General features: G+C 36.5%; 1 protein-coding gene across 4 annotated transcripts in view; it reads left to right on the top strand.

Annotated features, from left to right (window-relative positions):
• The window catches only part of TENM2 (teneurin transmembrane protein 2), a 715,493-nt gene that overhangs the window by 147,576 nt on the left and 543,828 nt on the right, over positions 1-24,089 (top strand). For all 4 annotated transcript variants that reach the window (XM_029997792.1, XM_029997790.1, XM_029997793.1 and 1 more), the window contains one exon: positions 23,181-23,471. In XM_029997792.1, the coding sequence (XP_029853652.1) occupies positions 23,246-23,471 (226 nt within the window). In that variant the 5' untranslated portion in view covers positions 23,181-23,245. The remainder of the gene's footprint in view (positions 1-23,180; positions 23,472-24,089) is intronic.

Genomic DNA, 24,089 nt, shown 5'->3' with positions numbered 1-24,089 from the left:
GCTGTGCTGGAATACTTACAGGAAAAACAGCATTACAAACATGGATGCTCAGAAGGCAGAGATCCAAGCTGCTAAGTGTTGCTGCACTAAGTTACTAGGAAGAGTCTGGTTTAGACAGTTACAGAAGGAGAAGACTGTAAAAGTAATTTTTAAAGAATGGTAATATGTATTAGATACTTAATGTACAAAAGATAAGGCTGGCATTTCATTTCATAGATATATTCCTAAGACTGTAGAACATCAGCATCTTAGGAAGGGAAAATCATTTATGTAAGAGCTTTAGGTCATAAATGTGAAATAAACCCTCTCTCTATCATTAATACCAGGTGATGTCAATCACTTCTCTCATGCTAATAATCACTATAAATAGAGCAATTACTACATAAGCAGTCAATTATAAACCGTTGCATTGTGGAAAAAACCCACAGTACATTGGCTTGCTGTCATTTCCAGAAAGGGTTTAACCTTTTACTAAAAAATAAATAAGTGATTATGATTCAGTGGGAAAGATCTAGAAAAGCTGCTGAAAGGGAAGAAGAAAGTGGTGCTGCTTTCACTTGCATAGGAGTTAGAAATTTCAGCATTCCTTAGCCAAGTTCCGTTTCTTTCTAAGGTTATTTAGATTGAGATGCTAGATTGAAATGAAGATCCTTTGTCTTTGCAGGGCCACAGGGGCCACAATTACTATTTGACTAGTGAGAGGAAAAGAGTTTTTTGAGAAAAATGTTCACAGCTGCAGTTTAGTTCCTCAAGTATTCGTTCAGCAGGGTGGCACAACACCAGGCATTACAGGACTGACTCAGCTCTTCAGCAGATGTGGATTGTTTACAAAACTCTCTTTTTTTGTTTCTGAGTAACTTTCCTCATGTGCCTTAGAAGAATTCAGGCAGGCATTAAAGTTACTGAGTGATGAACCACAGTTGCAGAAATTAGCATTCTTATATGTAAGTGTTAATATGATACAGCAAAATAGAACCACCCTCTATTACTTAACATTTCTGCAGATTATATTGCTGTTATGGATAGGTAGTGTCATGGTAAGTAGTTCTTACTGTGTTCCAGTAACACAATTAGTTTCTTCACTCTGTGTTGTAGAATTAGAAACAACAGATATGTGTATTTGAAACACTCAGACTCTGTGAGCAGGATCCATTAGATACGTTTGGACACCAGAGTGTCCACATTCTGCACTAGAAAACTGCAAAGTAAACAGAATTTTCAAATAATAAAATGTGAAGTGATGGTCAAAACTGGAAAGAAAGAGAAATGTGGTATGAGTACTAGAACATTAAATTAACCTCCTAGGAATAAATGGTAAGGTCAGTTAGACAAGAAAAGTGTTTACGTGGGCAGGCAATGGAAGCAATGACATCAGATGTGTTTGTAACTAGACTCAGGAACTTTTGGACAAGTTAGTGAGAGAGCAGCCACGTGTCCTCTACTTTCATCTGCAAGTCTCAGTGCTGTGATTTTGAGGCCTGTTAATTGACTACTCTGCTTTTTTATTGAGTTGGGACCCTGTACATCTCAGTTAATACTCTGTAATGAATACAGTAAATGTATGTGCATCATTAGTAAAATCTGGGAAGAGAGATTTGATACCTCTTCATACATAATCAGTGATTCTCAGGTCCTTAACAGTCTGTTCCACAGTAAAAATAAATATGTTGTTCTTGTATTAATATTATAGTAAGAGCCCCTCTCTATCCCCATTTGGATGTGTGTTTAAATGAAGAAGAAATCCTCACTGTATTATTTACATACACTGCATAATATATAAGCAGTACTCACTGTTGAATAAGCTGAATTTAACTGACGTTGTATGTTATTGTCATTACTGTAGTTATAACAATACTGAAACTTTTCCTAACAGCTTTCTGTCATTGATGCTTTTTGAATAGGCTGACTTACCTTACTTGGGAAAGCTTTTTTGAGTTGTAGTTGAAGTGACTGTGTGAACTGAACAAGTTTTCCTTCTGGAAATAGACATTGTACAAAGTGAGACCCATTCCCAAAATTCTGTATAGGAAAATATGATCATCTGTGGTAGCTGCAAATAATTATAACTACTCTGTGCTGAACATGTAACTTGTTAAAAGCAGTAGCATTTAAAGGGATCAAATGATCAGAAGTGAGCTCTTCAATCAAATACATCTGGAGACTAAAACAGGCTTTAAAAGTACATACCTCAAACCCTAGGTACTGCTGTCTCTGAGATGCAGAGAAAAGTGAGGTCAGAACCTACGTAGAAGTTAGAAATTGTGTAATACCAAAGAATAGGGATGTAATACTGCAGGATGGAAACAAAATCTGGCTCCTATTTTGTGAGCTGTTTCATGTAATGCTGCTGTGCTAGAACACAGGTTTATGGATAGGAAATTTAATTTTGAGACCTTTTATGTATAAGGAACATAGTTCTCAGGAGGTGAAACTAAAGGGAAAAAAGAGATCTGTTTGTTGTTTAAATTATTATTCGAAATGTTCGAACTGGTTGTTTTGAAAAATGCCTGAAGTGAATCAGGTACAGTGAAGAAATGTTTGGTGTTTAATTACACAGTACTGCCACCTAGCATCAACTCACAGATTTGTATGTGTGTTTGTAGATTTAAAGCTGTATCACTCTCAGGCTTTTACTTATATTTATTTTTCTGTTGAACCTTGTTATGATCTTTAAGAGTATAAATGTCTATGTTGAAAAAAGACATTTCTTACATGGTAAACTTCAAATATTAACGTGAAAAGCTTTTCAATTCAGACAAATTGAAACAGGAGTAGTACAAGCTTTTTTGTTAAATAGAGGTAACAATATTATAGCTAATATAATAGCTAATATTAATGGTTTCCAAGTTTGTCCTGGTAGATGCCATGCTAATAGATGTTACTATTTTAGCAGCTCTCAAAATAAAATGTTGCATTTTCAATTAGTGATGTCCTTCCAAAATCAAGCAGAAAATGGAAAATGAAGAAATCTCCTCATGTTTTTACTGCACATACCCCAGTTTTAGATGTTCCTAAAAAGAAAAATGCCTGTGGAATGGTAATAAGCAGCGTCACAGTAATAAAGACATGACTGATTCTGTATGTGGCAGCAACTAGGTGTTTTATATTTGGAAATTGTGAGATTTGTTGAGATATTTCATGCTGACATATAAAGAAGTACCAGCTTACTTAGTCATATATCCTTTTAGTATAGCACAGTGTGAAGTCTTCCATTGTATTACTCTCAAGTGTAGTGTGAAGTTAACACATCCAGTCAAAAAGCTACTTTACCTTAATAATCTTTTAGTGCTTTGTTCTATTTTATTTCACTTTTTAATACATTAAAAAAAAAGTATCAAAATATTACTTTTAGATTGATGCTGTATTTAATGAGTCCTTTATAGGATGTAATACCAAGTGTTAATCAATAGACATGCCAGAATAACTTCCAATACAACCTTGTAGAGTTTTTTAAATTAATTCTTATTAAAATTATTGACTTGTTGTGACTTACTGGGGCTGCAACTGGAGCAGTTTTTCATCCTAATTAGGAGGTTAGGTTCCACTGCTCAAACTGCAGATAATAGTGTAATGATTGTCATCTTGAAACACAAAAATCAATGTGAGATACTATCAAAATCTGCCGACTGTCACAAATTATGGAAATTATTCAGGGTTTTAAAAACACTGCTAAATAGTGTTTCCTTTTATTCTTTCTAACATATTCAAGCACAGCTACTCAAGAGAGTGTCTATTAACATAAAGCAAATATCAAGTGGTGCTCAGATAGTTTGGGCCACCTCTTAATCTGTGATATAATTTACAAATCTTTTAAGAGAGATATGGAATAGTCTTATTTTTTAAAGTATTGAAAATCAAATATTGTATTACAAATTATGTACCAGGATTATATTGTAGTCAACACTGTGCTCTGTCTTCTGGTCAATTTTATTTGTTTATGGAATAAAGAAACTGGAATGTGAAGGTAATGACGACATACATGCCTGTACATTTCCTTCACTGGTAACATCATGAGAACTGGAAAATTTTAGGTCATTCTATAGATACATATTCCATCTTTTCTTTTACTGTTTTCACACTGCTATGTCAAGGGGCAAAAATGAGAGAAAAAGAAAAAATGTTAGTTGTCACTGGGGCTGTGCTTCAGTTAGAGGTTATTTATAGTGAGTTTGTTTTTAATATTTGATGTACACAGACCTTTCCATCTCAGTCAGGTGTAAATCTGAAAAACTCCTCTGCTGTAATTGCCTTTGGAGGTCTATGGGCAGCTTTAAAGCCTCCCATAGATTCTGAACATAATCTGAAGAGAGTATTTTCTATCTGTTCAGATTAAAAATCTATCAAGTAATAACAAACTTGAAGGTATTTTACTAAAACTACCCAGAATATTTGCTTGTAGAAATATATAAATATCCACATACATGAAATGCAGTTACAGAAGTGAACAAGATACATGCTATTAGATTAGTCCATTATAAATTACTACATAGTTTTCCATTCCATCTGCTCTGTCTGCAGAATTTATTCTCCCTCTTCTTATGTTCCATAATGAAAAAAAGAGTGTTCTGCATTTGAATGTTTGTGTATATCATGTGTAAGGGGAAATGAGGAGCAAAACCTTTGGATTCGGAAGAAAACTAAGCTAAAGGTTGCATGTGAATATTCACCAAGTTGTATCCATGTTGGTCCTTGTCTCCCTGCAAGTACCTTAAAGCAACTAATTTCAAGTTTTGTAATGAAGCACTTAAAGATCTGGGTCCAAATCTTGCATCTTATTTTTCATTTTCTCTTCATCATCTATGTACCCGGGGAATTGCTGACAATTCTTCATAACGGTCTTTTAAAAGAACCTATGATTTTAGAGGTAAAAAGCACAGAATCACAGAGTGGTTGAGGTTGGAAGGGATCTCTGGAGGTCATCTTGCCCAACCCCCCAGATTATGTCAGACTTCTCAATTTTCTTCTTTTCTTATTGAAGACTTTCTGTTAAAAAAAATAAAGTCCATGTCGTTTTCAAGCATGTTCAGTCCCCACATGACCAAGTATGGGTTCCAGTTGGAGTTAAAATGAGCAAATTAAAGTGGTTCTCCATACAGCAGGTAGCCTGGGCTTGTAAGCCTCCACACCAACACATACTGTGACTGCAAAAAATTGACCTAGGCTCCAGAGGAGACTGAAAAGTACTTTCAGCTTGAGTTACCTCACATCAGTTTGAGTAAATCCCGAGCTAAAAAGACTGATGAGTTTGGAAGCGTCAGACCTACATCCTCTCTTCTTCCTTTTCCCTGGTTTTCTACTTACTGCCACTGCTGCAAACAGGATGCTGGGTGCGATGGACCCATTGTCAGGAACACTTCTGTCCTCCTCAGGTACTTACTGGGACACAGTAAATGTGGGGGAGAAGGGGAGGTAGGTCCCATGCGCGAGAACTGCAGGTTTCACATCTCAACAGGATTACCAGATACCTTAATTTTAAATTTCAATTGTCTGTGCTCTAGAAGTGTCCTGTAGAGAGAGAATTTGGCAAACTTTCTATTGCTGGTGATAGGATATCAGCATTGTTTTGCTGTGTTTTAAGTATATTTGAAGTTTAAGAAATGGAGGAGCCTTTTACAGAGTTGTAGACTGGGATGTGATTCAGATCTCTTTCCTGAGAAGTATATGTTTTCTTAGATTGTTATGTAACACAACGTAACAGTTCACAACTCTCCACTTTTTAGATTTTAAGATGTGCATACACCTGAGCTTCCAGATATAGTGTGAACATGGCATACGTGTCCAATGGCGTTGAGATTTTATTGTTTACTGTTGCTCAGACATTTAGAGTCAGCTGATATGTAACAGTGGTGTGATGAGTTGACTGAAATTCTAAATGGTGTATTTAAATTTTAATGTAAACGTATTTTTGACAAAACCAAAACTTTTACTGGTATGCAGCTTTGCGTTTTCACTGAAAAAGAGCTTTCAAAATGATGATGCTAACCCTGCTTGGGGGCAGAAACTGGCAGAATTCTCAGCTGATGCAAATCAACATATCTCCATCAACTCAGTGGAGGTGAAGTGATTTATAGGAGCTGCAGAGCCGATAATCGTCATTATCTTTGTGTGAAGAAGATAAAACTGGCTCTGAAGATCTACACAGTAGATTATAACATTATTTGAAAAGTGTTTATTAACCTTGCACTGTTAAACAGAAAGTAGCTTCTGGTCTCTGCTATAAGAAAATGTAAGATTTATAACACTTGAAAAGGAAACAGTAACTTTGGCCTTCTCGTTAACTTACTTATAGCTTAAAACAGCTATGCCCATGGTTTTGTAGGCTTTTGAAAACATGCAGTTGTGTCCATATTTGGATTCAAACCTGCACACTGCTAGCATTAAGTCACGTGTCAGTAATTCTTCGAATTGCTCAGATGGTAAAACAGGATTTGTTGGAAGAAAGCCTCTTCTATCAGCATTAATGCAATATTCCAAAATTTAGGTGGTCTTAAATTCTTTCTAATACAAACCAAGGAGAGTTGTGACTACAATAATTAAAATCACATTAACTAGCCTAGGACAGGCTGCTTTTCTCTATTACAGTGTCAAATTCAATCCTCAGTGTGAAAACAAAACAAAACATAATTTCAGTTAAATGTTTGTTGAGTAAGAAAAGAATCATTTTCCTTTGTAGACTCCTTAGAAACAATTAAACATTAGCTCTGTCAAATACTGAATTGTGAGTGAATTCAGTTTAAAGTATGTGAACCATACATTCTTTGAAATTTGCCTGGAAGAACTCATTATAAAACTAATGCCATGAAAAAACACTCCTTTTCAAACTGGGTAAAGCACCTGAATACTTTTTGTAAGCGGCTGTACATGTTTTGAAAGCATTCTAGTAATGCCTAAAAACCTTCCACAGTACCTTTCAACCAGTAAATTTCATATTCAGCACATCTGTGTTCCTACAAGACTTGCAGTAATAATCAGATTGGTTAACTATACTTCTTTTTTTTTTAAGATTGATTTTAATGCTTTTATCGATTTGAGGCAGATAAACTCAATTGTGCGTGAAATCTTATTTATTTTTGGGACAAAAGGGAATTGAGTCTTGGTAGAAAAAACTTACCTTCCAGGGAGGAAAAGTCCTTAGACTTCACTTTTTAAGGCATGTTCAGCATACTTAAAAATTCATAATTTTGGTCAGCATTACTTGTCAGATATAGAGTTTGGTCTATTAGTGCATTTTGGATCCAGGACAACAGTTACAAGTATTACTGAATGGTACTGCAGATACGGGGATAGTGTATTAGTTATTTTTCTTTTACCAACCCATTTCTCCAAGTGGCTTTTACTGGCTAGTAATGATTACTTCAAAGAGTTGCATATAAATATACACAGTAGAAACTCATTAATTTTCAGTAATTTTGGAAATGCACATGAGGAATGGCTGAATTCTGCAAATCTGTGCTGTTGCCCCATGCTGGATTCATTTATAAAGAGAGTGGTAGATTGTTTCAAATGCAACTCCACCTAGAATTTGTGAAACCAAGAGAAATGAAGGAGTAGGATTTCCAGAAATGCAGATGGGTTTGGGGAACAGTCAAAATTAAGAAGCTTATAAAAACTGAGAGACAAAAATGGGTCAAAATCAAGTAGCTGAAACCCAAGGAATGTTAATGAAGCTCTGATTATAAACACAAAAAAGAAAATCTTACAGTATTGTCAGTATACTGCTGTGAAATGCATGCACCATACTTTGACTTTTATTGGTTTCCTTTTATTTCTTTTTTTTTTCTTTTTTTTTTTTTTTTTTTTTATCTTTTAGTTTTACCTGCTGCACAGCAAATTTTATACCTAGTTGTCCATTAAATCTGTTTTGGGTACTTTCAGTGTTACTTGTTTTGCTTTTTGTCACACACTGATCTAGAGCAAAATTCTCTGCTGCCTCGAATACTTTTCCATTGTTGTTACTCTCTCTTTTATTACTTTGCAGGGCTCTAATGTAAGTCCGAGAGGTTTGGTTTGACTGTGGAGCTTGAACACAGCATTGTAATCTGATGTGTGTATGTTCTAGTAGAAATTACAGGTGGTTTTCATGATATGACACCTTGCTTTTCCATAGTTAAGTTCTTACTGGGAATGATAAGGAAACATGCTTTTGGTCCTTCTGATAAATGATGTTACTTAGCAAAGCGAGGATTAGCCTGGTTCTACATAGATAAGTAGACTTACCCTTAGACTTATCTGATTTCCGGAATTCTTAGGAAGTATGGATGAGTATCTATATATAAAGAAATAACTTTTAAAAGCATTTTTATTCTTAATTTAAAAAAAATCTAATTAACTGATATGTCACAATTTCACGTTGAATTACAATTTTTAAATCATACCCATTTGAAGCACTGATCTGACCATCTGTCTGATGATGCACTTGCACTGTATCAGAACTAATATTAGGGCAGTCTAAATGGAGTCATGGAACTACGGACCAATTTGTATTTCATTCTTATCACTCAAAACTCAATTTCTAAATGGGACATTTCCTAATTCTGTAGTCTTGATTATTGGAAAGTGTTCCAGTAGCCTCATGTAAGTTTTTTATAGTGAATATAAAAACATTTCAGATGACTAAATGACTTAAAGAAAGGCAGCTATCTAACTTTTTTCACCTCTGCAAAACAGAGGGGAAGGTTTGCTTGTTCAGGCTAGAATTTCTGAGAACTAATATTACTTCTGAAAATTTAAGCCAATCCAACTGGAAAACTGAGGATTCCATCAAGATATTCTGTGAGTATATAGACTTCCTTGAAGGTATTTATAGGAGATGAGATAACTAGTTTTATTTTGTGCTTTAGAATCACTATTTTCAAATAAAGGTTATTCTATCTACATAAATTCAGTTGCAATTTAGGTTACTACAGGTCTTTCTTTTGGGACTTGCCTTGAGTCTTAGGCACTGAGATTTGTGTGTTGTAGAATGTCTCTTCTGCAGATCTTGTAATATATAAATGTAATCACAAATTCTAAATTACAGAGAGATAAACCTGATCTGCAAGGTACTCTTAAGGAATTGTATTTCTTTTTCTTGTGCCCTTTTTGCGTTTTATTATTTTAGTGTGTGAACATGCTATTCCACTGCTTAAAAAAAAAAAAAAAAAAAAGAAAGAAAAATTGGAGTTGAATGTTGAGCTGAAGCTTAAAAATAAAATTAAATAATTAAAAAAAAAATGAAGGGTTCATGCAAACTGCTTTGTCCTTGACAATATTTTTATGAGAATGAGAAATGGGACTTACAGCCAAAGTAAATAAATAGCCTGTTTATTTATTTGTAAGAATACCCTATGCAAAAATTCAAGCAAGGAAATTTTTAAGTTGTGTATGTATATCAGATCTTGACTAAAACTTACTTTTCAGTCAAAATTGTGGAGTTGGACAGTCTTGTTAAATTGCTGAAGCTTGATTTCTGTTGCTTCTGTTCTCAGTTGTTAACTTTTACTGTGCTTGCTCAGTCTGGTGATTGTCGTTCTTTTAGCTTGCCTCTCGGGAAATGGGAATGAAACAGGGGATAGCTGAGCGATCTAAATGGAAATCCTTTGTTCTTATGGTAACTGAAATAAAAAAAAATTGATCATTGTATCTTTAACGGTGTTAGAATTGAAACCAGTTTAGTGGTTTATTCACAGAATCTCGTTGGTTTTTTTTTTCTTTTTTTTCAGTCTAATTGCATATGATTGAACAAATATTTGTTTTCTTTTTCTGGTTTGAATTCTAGCTGCTTGTATAAGCACAAAACTCTTGTCCATAGAAAGTTGGCTGTATGGTTCAGGGAGCAGCTTTTTCTAGAATGAAGTCAGTATGGATTACTAATACAGGATGTATTCGTGCTGCCTAATGCACTACGTTCACATACAGTCTTCTGTGTCACCTGTTATTCTGTGTTACTGGAAAGAGAGAACTAGAGTTGTCCAGAGTCCTTCAATTATTTCTGTCTTGCATGAAATCTTTATGGTAGTGCTGTAAGAGACGTCACTTTAAGTGGCTTTAGCTATGCCACTTACAAAACCCTCAAACATACACTTTAATCCTGCTCTTTTTGGTTAGGAGGCTCTGTTTTGGGGGAATATGAGAGGTCTAAGGTTTGTAAGAAGCTCTTTAATTCTGAGGTACCTGGAGTTCTCTTGTCAGTAGCTGAGGACCACTGCCTTCCCTGGCCACGGACTGAGCTCGCAGATCAGGCACCTCTGGGAGTTGGTAGTCAGTCTCAACCACTGTTTGTGCAGAATTTGCTTTTGAAGAGTGACATAGGTGTACCACTGAAAATGGCATCAAGAAAGAGATTTCCCTCCTTTACTTTTTGCTTTTTATTTTTTAATTTAATAATTCATAAAAGGTTTCATGCAAGTTAGAAGTTACTGAGATAATTTGGACAGCTGAGTAAATTGGTAATGGTATATGGATCATTTTACCTGTAGGTCATCGTGTGTCTCGGTATTGACCTAAATTTACAATCTGATGGCTCTTAATGTATAGGAAAAGCTTTGTCAGATGCCTTTCCAATAATGTTTCTTAGTAAATTAGGTAAAAACTGTTCATAGTTTAATGATTTCAGTTCAGGATAATAAAGCATTTATAGTGTTTTTTTCCAGTTTCCTTCCTGCTCTGAGAGGTACAGAGATAGGAGACTGTTTTTCCCACTGCCTGTAAGGCAGAACAACCTACTGAAGCTAAGGGAGGCTTTAAATAGCAGGGTTGCTCTGTGACTTTGCTCTTCTCTGCCTCAGTAACTTTATGTATTAACATATGGGATTGCAGTGCTTTTCTTTGTGAAGAGGAGAAATGCTTTAAAGGGTGGAGCATTAGTAAAATTGTTTGTGAAAGATGTAGTAGGAGGTTGCTTACAGTAGTCTTTGTCCAGGGGATTGAGGTGCATGTTTGTCTACCATTAAGCCAGAAGCGTGTGTCTGGGTGATCAAGGTTTATGAACATAGAAATACAGAGCTTGAAATTCGGGACCTATCAACTTTGACAGCAACTCATCTCAGACATAACTGCAAAAAAGGCAAGTTACGAAGGACATGGTTAATTAGGACACTTTATTGACTCTGCACATCTCGAGAACTACCAACACTAGTTCAGGGAATGTATCTAAGTTTTCCTTCCTTCACCATTTCTGCTGGCAAAAATTGTCCCTAATCCTCCACAGATGGTCTGCAGCTCTTTGAAGAACTTGTAGGAAAAAGAAGATGCTGGGGAAAAGGTTGAGTATTTAGTTAGTTTGTTTGCTTTTTACACTAAGCAATCACAAGTCTTTGATGCAGTTACCATAGGTGATGCTCTCTCCAGAGGTCAGTTCCAATTCTGTTGGGTTTCCTCAATAATAAGACTGTGTGGTACTGTGGGGAAAATAAAACAAACAAAAAAACCCAGAAAATTTCAATTGGTTTTCTGACCTACTCGGACGACAACAGTTCTTCCTCTGACAATAACTAAAAACTACCTCTGGTAGCAATGGACAAACTCCTTCCTGGTTCACCAGGACGCCTGGGTGGTGCTGGGGGACTAAACCTTTCCTATACTAATCCCAGGAATGCAGTTATATGACTGTTCTGTCTGTATACCCTGGCCTAGTAGCTTGTGTTCTCCATGCACAGAGAATGACCCCTGCTTTGAATTAAATCCAACAGAGAGGAAAAGTTAGCCCACCGCCACCCCAGTATATTGGCTAAAATTAACAAGCCTTTTGCAGTTTGGCAGATGGGATTATAGAGGAAGAGAAACCACCATTGCCTTCTGTGGAGTCATGGGTTCATACCTACTCTCTGCGCAATACGCTGCAGTGGAAATAGAAATGGAAGGATTTGGTAGGTGAATCACTATCACAACTTCAGCTTTGGATATTTTTTTCTGTTTTATGACAATCTATAGATTTTCAGACAGAACAATGTACCATATATCTGAGTATCACACACACAGAGCTAAAGTTGGTCATTGGCCACATATCTGTAGGATAGGCATAGACGAATGCCATGCTTGCTGGGCTGCCAAACAAAAGACAAAATCCTCAGTGGAAAAAGAATATGTCTGTATTGATTTACATAACATGGGAATGTGGCTGTGGCTGGTGGAGAGGTGGACTCTTGGGTGTTAGAGGTTACAATTCCTTCTCATGCATTGTTTTCTTTAGATTTATGGTAGTGTCATTATAACATATGGCAGACTTGTTTTCTTTTTAATTTTTAAGGGACCGTTTCAAAGTCAGCACTGTCAAATGACATATTTGGAAACACATGAGCTTGCAGTAGTGTCTTGGGAATGATGGTAGAGCTTGTGCTTGTTACTTTTGTTTAACTGTGCTTTTAGTTCCTGTAGATTTTCTTCACTCTAGAACTGCATTTTGGGCATTTTCTGTTCCCTCAGGTGGGTCTGTATTGTGGAACTGAAGAAGCAACAAAGCCCATTCTGCTTTCTCTGGCATACCGTTTGCGTGTGACTTCCTTTTGTTCTGTCACCAGCATGACTGCGTAGCAAGGACCCCACTGCAGTGGTGTTTGCTGGTCCTCTGCAGTCTGCACGCGTGTGTAGACAAAATGCAGCCTCTGCCTTTTTAAGCCTGTGTGCTCAGCTTACAAAGCTTTCATCATGTGTTCACTTTGCAGTCTTGTTTCCTAAAGAAATACTTTTTTGGTTTGTTTGTTGTGGGTTTTTTTAATGACTATGGAACTTTTCCTAAATTAAGAATAACACAGTCACAGACCATCGAGGCTGGAAAGGGCCTCTGGAGCTCACCGAATCCGAGCTTCAACACTGAACTGAGACCAAATTGCTAAGGGCTTTGTGCAGTTGAGTCCTGAAAACATGCAAAATTCCCCAGCCTCTGCAGCAACCCGTTCCAGTGCATATTTGTCCCCATAGTGTTTTTTACCCACCTAATTTCTGATCAGAGCTTCCTGTACTTCAGTTGCGCCTATGGTTTCTCACTCGTCTTTGGTTGCCCTCACTAAAGACCCTGGCTCCCTCTTCTCCATAGTCTCTTAGGTACAGGAAGGCCCCTGCTAGGTCCCGCTTAGCCATCTCTTCGGCAGGTTAAACAAGCCCAGTTCCTTCATTTCTCCACGCAGATCACATTCTCCAGTGCCTTGAGACGCTGGCGTCCTTCCCTGGACTTGCTCCAGTTCATGAACATCTTTCTCGTTTTCTGGAGGGAGCGGAACTCGATGCAATATTGTTGCCATCTGTAAAGTACTGCTAAGAATAATAACATTACGAAATCATTTACCTAGGTAGATAATAGAGCATTGGAACAAAGAGAGCATTTTAAGGCTTGTGTTTAACTTTTAAGAAGTTGGTTATGACTGTAGAGAATTCTAGTTTCACAATGTCATTTTTGTTAAACTGCACTATTTATTTTTGTTTTCTGTATATACCATCTAATCCTTAGTAGAAGAGTCAACTAGGTTTTGGACCTCTAGTTACTTTTCTGTTTTGAAAAACAAAGCTATAAATTTTATCAATTCTAATATCTTTAGAGAATAAGTAATTTTAATAGCAATTTAAAAATATTTTTAATTCCATATACTGTGGATGTAGAACAGGGTGTCTATATACCTGTACAGATGCAATAGATACTTAGTTGAAACCAAGTGTCTTCATTGAAGTTATAAATTTTATTTTGCAAGAGTCAGTGGTACAGCTGAATGTGGTAGGTGAAACAACATTAGTTTTAAATTTGTTTTAAATTTTTTCTTGCCAGGTTCCCTTAGGTTTGATCTCTATCCTTGTCATAAAATGCTGATGCTTTTGCCTGGGAAGTTTGACCATGGCATTTGAAGAATGTAGGCATCTCTGTTCTGGATACACAGCAATCTAGGCACCAGATGGCAAAATTGTGGGGGCTGGCTTTAATGCAGTGAGCTTAGTTTCGAGAAGTAATTAGACATTGCAGCTTTGTTGTTGTTCTTTCTGTGAAATGGCAATGGAAAGAAAGGACAAAATGAATTTTGTAAAGATTCCTTGCAGTTTTGAGAGTGTTTTTTAACTGGTTACTTCCTTGTGACTGTTCTTGCTTTCCAAAGCTCAGCCACACATGGTGAACAGGAGATGGCTGTTTGCATTTCTCATGCAGTAGCTTATCTGAGAATATCCCCCTGGGAGCTCCCATGTTCTGTGCTGGTACAGCTTAAGACCTTGCTGTCTCCAGGTGCCTTCAGGCACTTCCTGCTAGGTGTTGGATGAAGATCACATACAGGGTTGAGAATTGTGGCAACCGAGGAGCCAGGGTGGGCTTGCTTCTGACAACTCAGCCACGTGAGCCGTGCCTGCTGACAAAGTGACACAGAGGAAACCTCTTATCCACCAGCAAATGCCAGACTTTCTTTGGAGACACCCACAGATAGTAAGCAAAATGATGGTCCTATCCAAGAAGTCTGCAGAAGGAAGTTGCAGCGTGAGAGTATATATTGGATTACATGTGCTGTCCTAAATGACTTGAATGAAGCACGTGGCCTTTTCTCTAGAGTGATTTTTCTCCAGAGTGATGTGGCCTTTTTCTTCATGATTTGGAGATGCAACAGAGAGTATAGTAATGTCTGCACAGTGACTGTACAATATTATGAGGTATTTGCTGCTTCCTGTGGTCTTGGACCAGTTGATTTCCTAGAAGTGCATTTTTCTTAAGTTATTAAAAATATTTCCATTAATCAAGGTAACCCTTTCTGTCCTCTTCTGCTATGATAATATGCAAGCGAACCTTGCACTGCAGGTTTGAGTGGACCAGCTTTAATGGTGATAGGACCTCAGTTCTGTTCCTGCCAACCCCTTGCTGTGTGGACACTGGAAATTCGCTTCAGAGATTTTGAGTTACAGTTGGTAATTTTATATAATAGTTGTATTAATTTTATCTGTTGCTGCGAGGTTTAATTAATTTTTATAAAACAATTCATTTTCCTTTATTGGAAGATAGAACAACACTTGAGGTGTAGTTGTTAGCTGAGAAACTTATAGAGCAGCCTTCTTACTTCATTATGCAAAGTTTCATTGGTGTCTGAGGCGGTCTAGAATTTAAAATGTTTCAGAAAATACTTTTATGGAAGCTGTTGAGATAGGATGTCATCTGTTGTCTTCCATTCATGTTTCTCTTTTCCCTTTGACTTTTTCTTAGCTTACCTTGAACCTTTAAAACAAAGGATCACTTTAGAAAGTTGTTATTACTGATAAAATCTGTGCGTTTACAAAAGCAGAGAACTCCCAAGGAGTAAGGCTAATAGTTTACACAAACAAAATTACTCTTTTTTTCCTTTTTTTTTCTTTTCAGTTTTTTCCCCCCCCCCCCCCCCCCCCCCGAGGGGAGTATCAGGGCTTAGCTGAGTGGGTTATTTACTTGTGTAATTGGGAATAGCTATCTTTATTGAAATTCTACTAAATACGATTAGGCATTTTAAAATATTGTTGCATTTTATTATCATAAATGTATACAGCCTTAAAAATGGTCCCTAGTAAAGCCTTCTTCAAAGAATATTTTTGTAGGTTGACACTGCTAGCAGTGTCATATTAAAGCATCTTGTTAATGAGAATATGAGAACTGTTAGTATCAAATTGAGGTAGGAGAGGTTCCATGGAAGCTTTAAAGAAAGGCAGCGAGTGTTTCTTGGACAGAATGAGCGAGAATGATGTAAATTTAGAGTCAAAAGCAGGTGGTGTTCTCAACTGAAATGATAAGTGAAGTACCTAAACTCATAACTGTTCGCATGATTACTACTTTTGATGAGTTCTGACAATAAGACTATTGTAGAGGTCTGAAAATTGCTGAGAAACCTCTTCAGCAACTTGATCTTCTTAACAGTAGCATCCTCTGATGAGATGTACACAGGAGCTTTGCTTGATCTCAGATTCTGGAAAAGTTCCCCTTTAACAGTGTATTCGTCTATTAAGAGTAAACAAGAAATGAAAGGTGCGTTCCTAATGGTTTTCTTTTGGCTGATATTTTACCCAGCGGTACAGCTTCTGCTATTGCCAGCAGGAGCGAAGGTGCCCAACAGGTGTAGAATTACAGAATGTTTTACATAAGGAAGTGGAGAAGAATTAGGAAGGAACTGTCTTAAAATTCTTGGCATTGGACCTGCTTGGGTGCAAGAAAAGTACGAGTCCTTTCATGTCAGTTACATTTCTCCAACTTTATAGCACGGTCGTATGTTTAAAATCAAAACCCTTGAGTCTAATATGGAAGCACAGTGCCCAGGAGTTCTCAGAGACAGCTGATGGATTAGCCTGGCTGTGAAGGAAAACGCTTGTGGAAACGAATAGCATTCAAATCCATAACTGAAACTATGGGGATAAATAAGGTTTTTGAGAAAATGGAAAGACAGAGGAGCCTGACAAGAGGACAGAACACTGGAAAATGCTGGTGAAAAATTAAATAAACTAATGACTAAGTGCTGGTGAAGGCAAACAAGGGGGGAAATGGCTGGAGCACAACTTGTGCTCCAGCCAGCTTGATGGTCCATTGAGGCTCCATTGCTAGTAAGGTTAAAAATCCCATTAACTTAATTAAAGACAGTATTCTACCCCAGGATTAGAAGGAAAAAAGAACATCACCAATGGACAATTAAATAAAGCAAGTTGTCATTCATTGCATGGGCATTTAGATCTATCTCACTTCTATAAATGTTGATCAGTTTGATCAAAGAATTAATCAAAAATTATTTAGACAATTATTTCCTGATTCAAAAGTATTCTCTAGTGAGAGGAAACTATTATACAGAATCGTTAAAGCATGCTTAACTGCATTGTGTTAATTATCCAATGATAAATTATTCTACTTTTCTTCATTAACAGCGTTTTAGCAGTAGATAATAGTATTGTTTGTTCTTCCTAGGCAGTAGAAGACTAATAATGTTATTTAGGCAATTATTTTTAGCAAACTTAGTCTTTTGAAGTGGCCAGTTTGTATTTGATCTTTAAATCTACTTTCTGAACTTCTTCAGCTATACTAATTTTAAGTAATTATATTAATCGAGAAGTTGGCTTGTTGTGTTGTTCTGTGGTGACTTGATTTTTTTGTTTTGTTTTGTCTGACTGCATAGAATGATTGAAGTATGTAGATAACAATTATACTGCGAGCAGGAAACCAAGAACTGGAGCTTGGGGTTCCCAGTCTGCAGCAAACTTGTTGTATAACCTCAGGTGGGACACTTACCCTTTTGGTGTTTAACATCTTCTGTAGAATAAGGATGATACAGATTTAGCTCTCATGGCTGTTCTAAAGCCTAATGAATGTTTGTAAATAACTTTAAGTTAGGATTGGAAATATGTTATCCCGGGTTAAAACCTCTTTTTTTTTTATTTATTTATTTTTTTTTTTTTTTTATTTGGGCAGTGTTTGGAATTGGGGGAATGTTAATGCTTCATTCAGAAAAGAAGGAAAAACACTCTCCAAGAGGAAAACTTCACACGGCTGAGAAACTCCAGGATACACAAAAAATTTTATTCTGTCACTTTCTTTTCTTTACTTCTTCTTCAAAGTTTCTACTGTTCTACCTCTGTGTATCTGGGAAGAAAAGTAGATGTCATTTCAGCCTCATTTATCTAACCAATTTGGGTGGATTTATAAGCCCTTCTCTGAAAAATGAGTTAAACTTTTTGCTGTCTGTAAATGTCTGTACTTTCTTCATCACTTGTGTCACATGTTTTGTAAAAACATGGCCATCTTTCTGAGTCAGTGTGACGCAATCTATTTCTAATGGGTGGTGTAACATCTAGGATGGGAAACAACATGGTAGTTGACATACTCTTTTGATGACCAGCTACTGAAATATATAGGATGCAAGTAATATTTTAGTAAGTTTAAAATAACTTTTCAAGAAAAATCATGTAAATATACTGTGTGGGCTAATGGAGGCACTAAAGTTTTTTTGTGATGGAGTCTTAAAGGCCACTAGTTTTCTTCCTGCTCTGGAACCTATCACAAGTGTTTGTGAAAGTTGCTATTTCTGCTGTTGTTCTCACAGGGGGAAAAGCTCACAGTTCATAGCAGATGAAATGAAAATGAAGAATTGATTGGTTCATATGTGCCACACTCTGCCTCAGACCTTGAACACTGGCAGGTGCTTAGCTAATAGTGAAATTTTACTGGTACAGTTTCTGAATCTATAGTGATCCCCAGCTCATGAGGTTCATACACCAGAATCCACATTTAATAACATTTAGGAATTTGTATGTGAGTTTGTCTAGCTGCTTTTTCAACTGACATAAAGTACCTTTAAGAAAGAAACTCCGCATTTCAGTATTTGGAGAGGGGAAAAAAAAAGAATATGAAAAATCAGAAGAAAGACTTATCAATGGCAAATGAGGTCACATTATTACACCAAACAGACTGTCCAAATATACTTTGATTTTTGGCCCAAATCAATACTAGCATACTTGTCATCAACATTATTTCATGTGACAAAGTGTACATACTATAGTAGTATTTCATTTAAAAATTGCATTTTATTTATTGCCTTTTAAAAAAGGCAGAGGTGATCCAGAAGTAGAGATATACTTTTTCACTACTATTAAAATCAGCAAAAAATCCAGCAGTTAAATAACCCTTTTATTTATTCCCTGAAAATTTGTTCTGTGCCAAAGCTGAATTATTGAATTTTCTCATTTCAAAAATAGTCTTTGCATAAAGTAATGAACAGCATTTGATTCTCTAAATCACAAGCTTATTTCCAATTGTTGATGATGAAAAGAAGTACAGGCTTTTAAGAGACCTGTTTTTTAATGATCAGTTTGGTACATGGTGTACTACTTCTTTTTTTTTTTTAAAAAAAGACTGTTTCTAATATTGTATGCCCTATTGTAATGTTTTGATCTAGTTGCGGTAGGTTATTTAGGGGCACAAAGTAAATGTGAAGTGCTTTGTTTTCTGTTGAACTTCCAAGTGATTACTGCATTCTGTCTATTGTGAGTGGCAGTTCTAATGGCCATGTACGCTGTAATAGTATAAGGGATCATTAGAAAATGCAAGAAACAAGCACATAAGTAAGATCGGTGTACGAATCAACTTCAAATTTAAAGAGAGCTTTAGCATAGGCTTCACTAAGCCATTAAAATTCATTTTGAGTCCTCCCTCCATGCCTCCTATTGATTTGACGTTGCTAACACACAAAGAAGTGGTCAATTTTTTTTAAAAAAACCCTAAACAAAAAACTGGTTTTTACTTCTCAGCTCCTTAGCTTTTTCTTCTCTTCTCTCTTCTCTCTTCTGTCTTCTGTTGTCTCTCCTCTCTTCTCTTTCCAGGACATACAGTGTTTTAATGCCCTTGGACTACCCCACAGTTACCACTTCACGCTCTTGTTACCAGTGCTGTAGTCATGTCCAGGTAAATGGTTGCTGCGCATGAACACAAGAAATCTTATACTGGGTGAATAGTGAGTCCAAAGGTTATTAGACACGTGTAACTTGTGGCACATGTGGTATGTCAGCAGCAAATACAGCATATCCCATTTATTGCTTTAGATCTACCATCTGTGGAAAGTCTAGATCAGCTGAGACTATCCATCTTTGAAACTTGACCAACCCTTTTGCAAGGCATAAATACCTTATTCAGAAGGTTAGAAAGGGGTCCTCTTAGTACTTCACAGATAATTAAAACAATGCTAGATGAGAAAAACACTTGAAGTCAGTTGTTAGTAGTTGTACTACTCTGTAATATAAATGGGTCAATATGAGCAGTCTTAGTGAAATCCTTTGAAACAAAAGAAATTATTAAATCAGTTACTATTTAGGTCAATTACTCAAAATAAACCATTCACAGAGTGCCCTTGAGACAGGCAAGTCAAAGAGTATAAGGAATTTTAAATTCAAATTGAATCTCGCCATTATTCTTGCTCAACCAAAGCCATCACATTTTACCTTTTCAGGAATACATTACATAAAGATTTGACTAACAGGGAAGGTATTTAGCATTGAATTGAAACAGTATTTCATCTATTTAAGATAAGTATGAGAAAAATGTGAAACAAGTTTTCTAGGAGTGCGTTACAACTTCATTTCACCGTATTTTAAGCCGTGTATGGTGATACTGTTGTCTGAATTTTAAGAGTGTTTTTTGATGATGCTATGGAACTGCTTTTTGCCTGACTGTTTTGTTCATAGAAATCCCCAAAGCAGAGATGAGGATGGGAGAAGAATCCATGAGAATATTTTTTTGCATTTAGGTAGATGTATTTAGTCTCAGATGCTTGGGATTTGTCCTCAAGTAATAGAAATATTAGAAAAAAAATTACAAGTACTGTAATAAATATGAACGTGTCATTGAATAAAAACCCCAATAAAAATGTTTTTCAAATTATCTATAATATTTTTAAGCATCTCTTAAAATTTAGTAAAGTTCAAGAAATTTTTAATAGTATGGTATTATAAAGATCAAGTTATTCACCAAATTATTATGACATCTGATCCTTGTAACAAGATTTTCCTTAAGAAAGGTCAGAGTAAAGCTGTTGGGACATTTTTATCATATTTCTACATTTATTTTCTTGTGTTAACGTGTTGGACTTGTCATGGTAATGACAGTGCAGACGTTGCACCTTGCATTCTGCACATGAGGGTGACTAAGAAATATTTCTTGGCATTATCAACAGTAGAGCATTGTCTTACCATTTCCTTTTATTTTTGTATTTGTGGGGTAATTGCACAAACTCTACAAAAGAATGTTTACTGAGGGAACAATTTCAAAAAATCTTGTCTGCCTGAGAAGATGCTTTAATAAACTAATATCATGGAAATACTCAGAAGTTTTATCTCAGTCATAGTAAATCCCTCTTTCAACTATAGTAAGAAGGAATTAAATGTTCTTTCAGAAACAATAGAAATCAGGCCAGACAGCTTAAAGTTTAGCAATCATAAAAACAAAAAGCTGTTTGTTTTCTGAACTGATAGACAATACCTTCATATGGAATAATAGGCTTTTGTATTGAACAGTAGCGTGAAGACGTCCAGAGAGTAATTGGCAGTTTTTTCTCAATACCGTACTGTATTCATCTGTTTCGGTGTTTTATAATTGTGATATATTGATATCTGAATTTGATGAGATAGTATTGAACTGGAATCAGAGCGCCAGGCATTGTTAATCTAAACGATCATATATCTCCTCAAACTTCAAGCAAGTGTTTGTGCCACCAGTGTTAACATGCTTTACAGTTTAATAAATATTACAGGGCCAAAGAATTGAACTGAATAATTCAGATACAGAGAAGTCAGCTTAACCACTAGACGTTCAGAGAGGTGAGAAATGGGAGTGTACCTTTAGTCTTCCTTTCTCTTTAATCTAAAATTCAAAAACTAACCCTCCCAGTTTTAAGTGCTGAACATCTTCTGTTTTGGCTTTTCTGTGTGTGTTGTTTTGTGGTTTATTTTTTTCTCCTCTGAAATGTACCATCATCGTTAAAAATAAGAGAAAAAGGAGGAAAAAGTAAGCATGTTTACACTTCTTATCGCTCACAGATTGCAGAGTACCTGTGGGTGGTTTAAAGCAGCTGTTTCTCCTGGTTACCTAACTTTCTTCTTTAAAATATAGAAAGAAAAAAGGAAAAAAAAAAAAAAAACACAACAAGTCTAAATGTCAGAGTCTAAATGAAGCCAAGAAACCTTTTCTCAAGTCACTAGCTCATCTGGCCAAGTACTTTTATTCTCTCTTAGGGACATAATCTATTCCAGCCAAAAAGCAATGATTTAGCCAATATACTTATGCCAATGTTATGACCTCCTCTCCTATGGGTGAAAACAACTGCAACAATGAAAGACATGACTGCCTTCTGGGTTTTTTATCGTCTTTCGCTGGAGCTTGTTACCTTAGTGGCAGAGGTGGCAGAAGGAATTGTACTGCTGAAGTGCTTTGGTAGTTTAAGTAAGACTCTGGCCTGCGACTGGGTGTAGCAGGCGTGCAGGACCTGCTCCCGTTCTGCTGGGTGGGCTTTTGAGTAGGCCACCTGAACTGGGAGGGGACAATGAGAAAGAAAAAGTCTTCAACTGTCCCAGCTAAATTTGCCAAAACCGTTTCTTCTCCTCCTTAGCCATGTATAGAAAAGCAAAGGTTTTGTTCCAGTTTTTGCTTGTTAGCAAATCTGGGTAATTTTTGTGGGGGTATTTTTTGTGTGGGAAGATTCCGTTTCCAGCAGAAAGTTTTGTCATGAGGATTTCTCAGGACTATTACAGACCTGGGCATAGGATGCCATGAGAGAAAGACATACGGATACCAACTCAAAATAATTAGTACCCCAGTGGTTAGGGTGCTCATGCTTAGTGTGTTTCTTGCTTTCTACAGTATCTTTCATTTTGCAGTTTATGCATGCTAACTGTGCATACATGAAAGTATATATGACACAGTAAGGGTGTCCTAATTAGGTAGACTGTAAGAATCTATCTCTTTCTGGTCCAGTGAGCAAGAAGGTATTTACACAATTTTGAAGAGCTCCAACTGCTGATATGGATAAACTGGTCATCTTGAGGGATTGTGAAGAAGAGCATCTAGTCATGTTCTGTGGTGCACAAGAGTAGCTAATTCCCAAAGTTTATTCAGAGAATCATAAAAATGCAGAAATGTTGAGGCTGGAAAGAACCTCTGGAGACACCTGGTCCAAGCTTTTGTTGAGAACAGGGCCTTGGACTATGTTATCCAGGGGCAATAAAATCAGTTGCTGCTGCTTGTGAACACATCGTTAAAGGATAATGTACACCTTTGTAATGCATTAATGCTGAATAGGAATAATCTCCTCTATGCAACTTTCCTGCATGCTTCATTCTTAATTGCAAGCCCTCCTGCAGGAAGAACGGAAATAATTAAAGCTGGTTTGAGTCTGCTTTTCTTGGTACTGTTGCATAACAGGAACAAATATTATTCTGTCAGTTCTGTGCTGTGTTATCAGTGCTCATTCAAAAATCAAAAGATAACAGTGTTTTTGTTTTATCATTATTTTTTAAACTCTTCAATGAGATGATAATTTAGATAGAAAGCAATTCTCTTACAGCATTTGATTTTCTCCCCCCACCCATTCAGGTCAATTATTTCAATTTCTAAGGATGCATCATGTGGGTCTTCTCTTTCTTCTCAATCTGTGCCAGATTGTTCTTCAAGGATAAGTCACAGAAAGCAGAATAAAACAAAATGTATTAGCAACATTGCTCACACTTTTGTTATCCTTTCCTGTTTTTAGGTGACAGTGACTGACCCCAAATATAAGCGTGACTTTTCTGAAAACGTCCTACCTGACTCAGAATAATGGATATAAAAGATAGAAGACACCGTTCTCTGACAAGGGGCCGTTGTGGAAAGGAATGTCGCTATACAAGTTCTTCACTGGACAGTGAAGACTGCAGAGTACCAACTCAGAAGTCTTACAGCTCAAGTGAGACGCTGAAGGCGTATGATCATGACACCAGGATGCACTATGGAAATCGAGTTTCTGACCTGGTTCACAGGGAGTCAGATGAGTTTCCAAGGCAAGGTATGTTTAAAGTCAGAACTGGTTTCTTTTACAGTAATCCGCGGTAGACAGTCTCTGCGGCTTGTTGAAGTATACCAGTGTTATAAGGAGTTTTAATGAAAGAACAGTAGGAGAATGGTTGCCATTTTAACATTATTTCAACTGTTTTGTGTTAAATTAGGAAGTTCTTTCTCTTCTCAGATTTCTGATACTGTCGGAATTCACTATTGGTAAATGAGGCAAACCAGGATCCACTCTTCCTGATAAACACAAATGCTAGTGACCCTTAACCAAATGTTGTATTTGTCATGGATCTCAGGGTTGGCCAATATGCTAACTTTCTATTCTATTTCCTAGGTTCATTTTGGAAATAATAATGGCATTTTCACCTAAACTTTTCTGTCTTTAACAGAGTGCCTGTACTGAAAAGATAACTAAAACACTGTTATAGTAAAACCCCATATGGCCAACATATATTCATTATTAATCAGGTGCCTTGGAATTCCTTTCCTGTTCTTGACTGCTCTGTAGTTGGAATGTGGGAATGGGAATGCTGTTTCCTCTGGTTTCATTTTGTCACTGCTTACCCTTACTGCTTACCCTTCACCTCATATAAACTGGAAGGAGGAAACCCGTCTA

This window comes from Aquila chrysaetos, chromosome 22 (assembly GCF_900496995.4).
Source record: "Aquila chrysaetos chrysaetos chromosome 22, bAquChr1.4, whole genome shotgun sequence".
NCBI classification, from domain to species: domain Eukaryota; kingdom Metazoa; phylum Chordata; class Aves; order Accipitriformes; family Accipitridae; genus Aquila; species Aquila chrysaetos.
Note: the sequence above shows the minus strand (reverse complement) of the source record. Positions and strands in the feature narration are given on the sequence as shown.